Genomic DNA, 8,017 nt, shown 5'->3' with positions numbered 1-8,017 from the left:
ATCACCTATGAACTCTCACCATATCTGTCTCTCTGTCTCTCTCCCTGTACCTCTATCAGTGTGTGAGTGTCTCTCTCTCTCTCTCTGTCCTGGGTGTGTGTTTCGCTCCCCGGCTGAAGGTGGTGGAATGTAGTCAGACTGGATGGGACAGCTGCCTGGCAGAAAACGCCCAGTGATCCCAGTGTGTGTGTGTGTGGGGGTGTGGACAAAAAATGCTGGAGAAACTCAGCGGGTGAGGCAGGATCGATGGAGAGAAGGAATAGGTGACGTTTCAGGTCTGGAAAGGCTTTTTGTTAACTTGTCAGCGGACAGACAATACATGATTACAGTCGAGCTGTCCATAGTATGCAGAAACAGGATAAAGGGAATAACGTTTGGTGCAAGACAAAGTCCTGTAAGGTCCAATTATAGATAATCCGAGGGTCTCCAATCAGGTAGATGGGAGGGCAGGACTGATCTCTGGCTGGTCAGATGATTCCTCAGTTCCATGAAAAGAACTGGGAAGAAACTGTACCTGATTCTGGAGGTGCGCATTTTCACAATTCTGTTCCCCTTGCCAAGAGACAATAGACAATATGTGCAGGAGTAGGTCATTTCGCCCTTTGAGCCAGCACCGTCATTCAATGTGATCATGGCTGATCATCCTCAATCCTGCCTTCTCCCCATATCCCCTGACTCCGTATCCCTATCTAGCTCTTCCTTGAAAGCATCCAGAGAACCTGCCTCCACCGCCCTCTTGAGGCTGAGAATTCCACAGACTCACCACTCTCTGTGAGAAAAAGTGTTTCCTCGTCTCCGTTCTAAATGGCTTACTCCTTATTATTAAACTGTGGCCCTTGGTTCTGGACTCCCCCAACATCGGGAACATGTATCCTGCCTCTAGCGTCCAAGCCCTTAACAATCTTATATGTTTCAATGCCTGATGGGGGAAAGGAGAAGAGGGATTGACTGGAGTGAGAGTGTGTGAGTGAATGGGAGCGTTTGTGTTAGTCAAAGAGTCATACAGAGTGGGAACAGGTCCTTCGGCCCAACTGGCCACATCGTCCATCATGCCCCATCTACACTAGTCCCACCTGCCCGCGATTGGCCCATATCCCTCTAAACCTGTCCTATTGATTGCACCTGTCCATATATTTCTGAAACGTTGGGATATTCCCAGCCTCAACTACCGCCTATGATGTGCGTGTGTGAGCGAGAGAAATGGAACGATGCTGTGTCTGTGTGTGATTCTCCCATGATTCTCCCATTCCCGAGCCTGTAGCCCTCTTTTCCTCCCTCGCTCCCTCTCCCTCCATTCCTCCCTCCCTTTCTCACCATCACTCCCTCTCTCACTCACTCACTCTCTCCCTCCCTCTCCCTCCATCCTTCCTCCCTCTCTTCCTTCCTCCCTCCATCTCACCTCTCGAGGCCTCCCGCTCTCCGCAGGCCTGTCCCCCCTGCTCTCTCCCCGTAGCTCGGATTCCCGCGTGTGAACTCGAGTCTCCCTCATCCTCGACCACCCCTTGCCCCTCGGACTCAGCTCCCTCTCCTCTCTCGGCAGTCCCTGGTGAGAGGGTTAGAGACTCGTTAGTCGGGGGGGGGGGGGGCTTTAACTCCTTCCAGGCCTTTAGGCTTAAGGTTTTAGGCCTGTGTCTAGCCTGTAGGCCTAGGCTTCTAACCCATGGCCAGGACAGTGGACCAGGCTTTGGGCTCCATTCGAGGCCTGTAGGTCTAGGCCTTTAGCCACTTCCAGGTATGTAGGCCCAGGCTCTTAGGCCTGTGTCTAGCCAGTAGGCTCAGGCTTTTATGCAACTTCCAGGCCATTAAGCCCAGGCTATGTCCTACATTCACGGCGAGTAGCCCCACGCGTTGAGGCCTGTGTCTAGCCTGCAGTTTAGCTGAAAGATGCAGCATGGAAAAAGGCCCTTCGGCCCACCGAGTCCGCGATGACCAGCGATCCCCGCACACTTACACTATCCTACACGCTAGGGACAATTAACATTGACCAAGTCAATTATCCTACAAACCTGAACATCTTTGGAGTGTGGCAGTAAACCGGAGCACACGGAAAAAACCTACACAGATCACGGGGAGAACGCACAAACACCGTACAGACAGCACCCATAGTCAGGGTCAAACCCGGGTCTCTGCACTGTGAGGCAGCAACATTGCACCACCGTGCCACCCACTTCATAACACAGTATCCTGTAGGCTCAGGCTTTGTGTTGCATTCAAGGCCTCTAGGCCCAGCCATTGACGCCACTGTCTAGCCGGGAGGCCCATGCTTTTAGCCACATACAAGCCAGTCGGCCTAGGTTTTTTGGCCTGTTTCTAGCCTCTAGGCCCGGACTTTGAGGCCTCTGTCTAGCTGAGGCCTGTAGGCCTTAGGTTTAGGCTCCATTCAGGCCTGTAGGCAAAGGCTGTTCGGCAGGCAGCGAAAGCCTGGATTTGAAGTGAGGGAGGGAGGGAGGGAGAGAGGGAAGGAAGAAGGGAGGGAAGGAAGGAGGGAGGGAAGGGGAGAGGAACGGAGGGAATGTGGGGAATGTGGGTGGAGGAGCTGGAGGGAGAGGAGGCCCAGGCTGTATATCCACTTCAAGACCTGTAGGCGTAGACTTTTAGGCATGCGACTAGCCTCTAGGCCTGGACTTTGAGGACTCCATCTAGCTTGCAGGCCCAGGTTTTAACCAATTCCAGGCATGTAGGGCCCAGCATTAGGCTCCATCTCAGCCTCTAGGCCCAGGCTTTAGCTACCTCCCAAACTGTAGGCACAGGCTTTGGCTCCAAGACCTGTAGTCCCAGGCTTTGGTTTCCATCTCAGCCTCTATGTCTTGGCTGTTCGGAAGGGCAGGGAAAGCCAGGATTTGAAGGCCATGGGTTTGGGTGGAAGGTTGAGCCGGGCCTAATGCCTTAGGCTCTGTGGGCCTCACCTCCATCTCCCACTCGGGCCGCTCCATGCGGCGGTCCAGCTGCCCGGCCTTCTCCACCTGGCAGGAGGCTTGGCCAATTCCACGATCAGGAACAACTCCTGCCCTCTCCTCCTCTCGGACTCCTCCTCCTGCTCCCATTCGGGGCCGGGCCTGGAGGTGTAGGCATCACACTCCCTCAGGCTTCAGGCCTCGACGGGCTGACATCAGTCCCCTGAGGTCACCCACAGTTACCGGAGAGGCTCAGTGCCCAGAGTAGGCCTGGCTAACTCACTCACTCAATCATTCACTCACTCGCTCAATCACCCACTCCTCCCCCACTCACTCACTCACTCACTCACCCACCCACTCGCTCAATCACCCACTCACCCACCCCCGCACTCACTCACTCAATCACCCACTCAATCACCCACTCAATCACTCACGCACCCACTCACTCACTCAATCACCCACCCCGCCACTCACTCTATTCCTCCTCAGTCTCCCTTCCTCCATTAATCTCTCCCTCATATTGCCTCCTTCGATCTCTCTTTCCCTCTCTTCCTCACTCAATCACTCCTTCCCTCAATCCCACCGCGGGTGTCCAAGGGTGGAGAGCCAGATCTCACCATTCGGAGTTGAGGTGGAACGACCGGGACGGGAAGCGGTGACTCCGGATTAATCCTGACGCCTTTCACCAGCGAGAAGAAGACAGAGGAATGACGAAGAGATGGCCCACGATGGGGAACGTCTCCTTAATTTGGAGAATTCAATGATCATGTCATTGGGCTGTAAACTGTGAGGCGCTGTTCCTCCAGTTTGCGTGTCACCTCACACAGGCAATGGAGGAGGCCCAGGACAGAAAGACCAGTGTGGGAATGGGAAGGGGAGTTAAAATGGTTGGCAAGCAGGAGATCGCAAGTGTTGGGTGAAATGCACGCCTAGTCTAGATACAAGGAACAGCAGATGCTGGTTTACAAAAAGAGCCACAATCTCCTGGAGTAACTTGCACCTCTGGAGAGCATGGACAGGCAACATTCTAGATCAGGACCCTTCTTCAGACTGCTTGGTGTGGGGATGGAGAAATGTGGAAAGGAGAGGTGGGAGTGGTCGTCTTAGATTGCCTTCCCTCTGCAGATGCGGCCTGACCCACTGAGTTCCTCCACTGCTGTAGAGGGAATGGGCAGACGACGTTTTGAATCAGGACCTTTCTTCAGACTGATTGGAGAGGATGGGGGGAGGAAGCTGGAAAAGAGAGATGGGGGCTGGGCAGAACCTGGCAAATGATAGCTGGACACAAAACTCAGCGGGACAGGTAGCATCTCTAGAGAGAAGGATTGGGTGATGTGTCAGGTTGAGACCCTTCCTCAGAAGTGATAGGTAGATATAGGTGAGGAATACACAAGAAACTGCAGCTGCTGTAATCTTGCATAGAACACAATTTAGTTAGATGCACAGAATCTCTAGCCCAGAGTGGGGGTATCGAGGACCTGAGCTCATGGGTTCAAGGTGAAGGGGAAAGGATTTAATAGGAATCCGAGGGATAACTTTTCAACAGTGGGTGTATGGAACAAGCTGCCGGAGGAGATAATTGAGGCAGGGACTAGCCCAACGTTTAAGAAACAGTTATAGACAGGTACATGGATAGGACAAGTTTGGAGGGATGTGGACCAAATGCAGGCAGGTGGGACTTGTGTAGCCGGGACATGTTGGTCGGTGTAGTCAAGTGGGGCCGAAGGTCCTGTTTCCACACTGTATCATTATGACTCGAACACGAAGTGCTGCAGTAACTCAGCGGGTCAGGCAGCATCTGTGGAGAACATGGATAGGTGACGTTTCAGGTCAGGACCCTTCTTCAGACTGGCACTATGTTAACAGATGAGGGCGTGATCAGCAGATGAGTGGAGTAAGTGACAGAGGCGAGAGAAAATGAAATAAAAGGATGTGCGATAAAGAGAGCGGAATGTATATGTGCAGCTTTAAGGGACATTGGTCAGGTAGCATTTAGAGTATTGCATACAGTTATGGTGACTCCACTCCAGGACTGTTGGGAAGGGTGCAGAGAATGGTTTAAAAACAAGGAACTGCAGATGCTGGTTTACAAAAAATGACACAAAATGCTGGAGTAACTCAGCGGGACAGGCAGCATCTCTGGAGAGGACTGGGTGACATTTCGGGTCGAGACTGAGGAGGTTCTCGACAAGAAACGTTACCCATGCCTTCCAGCATTTTGTGTTTACCTAAACAGCGCCTAGCCACATGGCGGTGTGCCAGCAAGCTGGAGGAGCGTGCATAGGCCTTGCCACACAGTGGGCAGGTGAAGGGGCCTGGCCGGTGTGGACTCGCCAGAGTTCCAGCAGGTGGTCAAGGCGGGTGAAGCCCTTACCACAGGACGGGCAGGGGAAGGGACGCTCACCGCTGTGGGTACGCCGGTGCTGCCACAGACTGGACATGCGGGTGAAACACTTGCCACATTCAGCGAAACACAAAGGGTCTCTCTCTGGTGTGGATCCGCTGGTGCTCCTGCAGCCCCCATGCTCTCATCATAGTGGGAGCAACTGCACGCCGGTGTGGGCCCGCCGGTGCTGCCAAAACACCCGCGAGCTGTCAAACGCCTCACCACAGTACGGGCAGTCTTAGAGCTGGTCGCCGGCGTGCACCCGCTGGTGGGACAGCAGCTTGGAGGAGCGGGTGAAGCCCTTGCCGCACTGGGCACAGGTGTATGGCCGTTCGCCGGTGTGGGTGCGCTGGTGCTCCAGGAGGCTACTGGATCTGGTGAAGCCCCTGCCGCACAGGACACAGGTGTAGGGGCGCTCGCCTGTGTGGGTGCGCTGGTGCCTTAACAGGCTGCTGGAGTGGGTGAAGCGCTTGCCACACTGGACGCAGGTATATGGGCGCTCGCCGGTATGGGTACCTTGATGCACCAGCAGCCCGCCGGAGTGGGTGAAGCTCTTGCCACACTGGGCGCAGGTATAGGGACGCTCGCCGGCGTGGATGCGCTCATGCACCAGCAGGCTGCTGGAGTGGGTGAAGCTCTTGCCACACTGGGCGCAGGTGTAGGGACGCTCGCCGGTGTGGGTGTGCTCGTGCTCCAGCAGCTTGGTGGTGCTGGTGAAGCCCTTGCCGCACTGGGCACAGGTGTAGGGATGCTCGCCGGTGTGGGTGCGCTGGTGCTCCAGCAGGCTGTCGGATCTGGTGAAGCCCTTGCCGCACTGGGCACAGGTGTAGGGACGCTCGCCGGTGTGGGTACGCTGGTGCCTCAGCAGCTTGGTGGTGTTGGTGAAGCCCTTGTCGCACTGGGCGCAGGTGTAGAGGTGCTCGCCGGTGTGGGTGCGCTGGTGCTCCAGGAGGCTGCTGGATCTGGTGAAGCCCTTGCCGCACTGGACACAGGTATAGGGGCGCTCGCCTGTGTGGGTGCGCTGGTGCCTCAGTAGGCTGCTGGAGAGGGTGAAACTCTTGCGACACTGGGCACAGGTGAAGGGGTGCTCGCCGGTGTGGGTGCGCTGGTGCTCAAGCAGCTTGGTGCTGTTGGTAAAGCCCTTGCCGCACTGGGCGCAGATATAGGGGCGCTCGCCAGAGTGGGTGCGCTGGTGCTTCAGCAGGCTGCTGGAGAGGGTGAAGCCCTTTCCACACTGGGCGCAGGTATATGGGCGCTCGCCAGTGTGGGTACCTTGATGCACCAGCAGGCTGCCAGAGTGGGTGAAACTCTTGCCACACTGGGTGCAGGTATAGGGGCGCTCGCCGGTGTGGGTGCGCTTATGCACCAGCAGGCTGCTGGAGTGGGTGAAGCTCTTGCCACACTGGCCGCAGGTGTAGGGACGCTCGCCGGTGTGGGTGCGCTGGTGCTCCAGCAGGTTGTGGGAGTAGGTGAAGCCCTTGCCGCACTGGGCACAGGTGTAGGGGCGCTCGCTGGTGTGGGTGCGCTGGTGCTCCAGCAGCTTGGTGGTGTTGGTGAAGCCCTTTCCGCACTGGGTGCAGGTGTAGGGATGCTCGCCGGTGTGGGTGCGCTGGTGCTCCAGCAGGCTGTCGGATCTGGTGAAGCCCTTGCCGCACTGGACACAGGTGTAGGGGCGCTCACCGGTGTGCGTGCGCTGGTGCTCCAGCAGGCTGTCAGATCTGGTGAAGCCCTTGCCGCACTGGACACAGGTGTAGGGGCGCTCGCCGGTGTGGGTGTGCTGGTGCCTCAGCAGCTTGGTGGTGTTGGTGAAACCCTTGCCGCACTGGGCGCAGGTGTAGGGGTGCTCGCCGGTGTGGGTGCACTGGTGCGCCAGCAGGATGCTGGATTGGGAGAAGCTCTTGCCACAGTCAATGCAGGTGTATGGACTCTCGCCTGAGTGCACGCGGTTGTGCCGCAGCAGGCTGCTGTAGCGGGTGAAGTTCTTGCCGCACTCCGAGCAGTTGAAGGGGCGTTCTCCTGTGTGTACCCGCCGGTGGGCCTCCAGCATGCTCGGGCTCTGCCATGCCTTGCCACAGACGTCGCACTCATAACGCTTCTCCTTGTTGTGCCCCGTCATGTGGTCCTCCATCGAAGCTCAGCCCGCACACTGAGCAGATGGGGTGTTCACCGGCACACTGGCCGCCCTCAATGGCCGCTCATGTCCCCGTCTCTCCTTCCACAGCAACGGCTCCTAAACCCTGCAGGAGGGGAACACAGAGGGTCATCATGGTGGCAAACAGGACATTACTATAACATATTGGGTGCGTTTATGGCGGAGGAAAGCGTTATATATAATTCTGCTCAGCACACTGGCGCAGTTGCTGCCTCACCGCCAGAGACCCGGGCTCGATCCTGACTACCAGTGCTGTCTGTGCGAAGTTTGTACGTTATCCCCTTGACCTGCGTAGGTGTTTATTCCTTGGGCTCCGGTTTCCTCCAATATTTCAAAGACGTTCAGGTTTGTAGATTAATCGGCCTCTGCAAAATTGCTAAATTGTCCCTAATGTGTGTCGGATAGTGCTAGTGTATGGGGTGATCGCTGGTTGGCACGGACTCCAAGTGCCGAAAGACCTGTTGTTTCCGCGCTGCATCTCTAAACTAAACCAAAGAAGGTTGTCGACTCAAAACATAACCCATTCCTTCTCTCCACAGATGCTGCCTGTCCCGCTGAGTTACTCCAGCACTTTGTGTCTATCTT

At 56.1% G+C, this 8,017-nt stretch overlaps 1 protein-coding gene across 1 annotated transcript; it reads right to left on the bottom strand.

Moving 5' to 3' along the window:
• Positions 1–5,518: 5,518 nt before the first annotated feature.
• Positions 5,519–7,460, bottom strand: LOC116969184 (zinc finger protein 418-like). The gene is made up of 3 exons (XM_033016100.1): positions 6,477–7,460; positions 6,205–6,308; positions 5,519–5,700 (listed from the first exon to the last, which is right to left on the bottom strand). The coding sequence occupies exons 1-3, from the start codon at positions 7,406–7,408 to the stop codon at positions 5,519–5,521; spliced, it is 1,218 nt and encodes a 405-aa protein (XP_032871991.1). The 5' UTR covers positions 7,409–7,460.
• Positions 7,461–8,017: the final 557 nt, after the last annotated feature.

This window comes from Amblyraja radiata, unplaced genomic scaffold, assembly GCF_010909765.2.
Source record: "Amblyraja radiata isolate CabotCenter1 unplaced genomic scaffold, sAmbRad1.1.pri S118, whole genome shotgun sequence".
In the NCBI taxonomy this organism is placed as follows: Eukaryota; Metazoa; Chordata; class Chondrichthyes; order Rajiformes; family Rajidae; genus Amblyraja; species Amblyraja radiata.
This window is presented reverse-complemented; position numbering and strand designations above follow the sequence as displayed.

What these genes read in the sequence shown, in the direction of transcription:
- LOC116969184 (XM_033016100.1), bottom strand. Translation starts at nt 7,408, where the DNA reads ATGGAGGACCACATGACGGGGCACAACAAGGAGAAGCGTTATGAGTGC. An exon ending in CTCTCCAGCAGCCTGCTGAA is followed by an intron (nt 6,309 to 6,476) that starts GCACCAGCGCAC and finishes CAGCCTACTGAG; the next exon opens with GCACCAGCGCACCCACACAG. An exon ending in GCACCAGCGCACCCACACCG is followed by an intron (nt 5,701 to 6,204) that starts GCGAGCACCTCT and finishes GCACCCACACAG; the next exon opens with GCGAGCGCCCCTACACCTGT.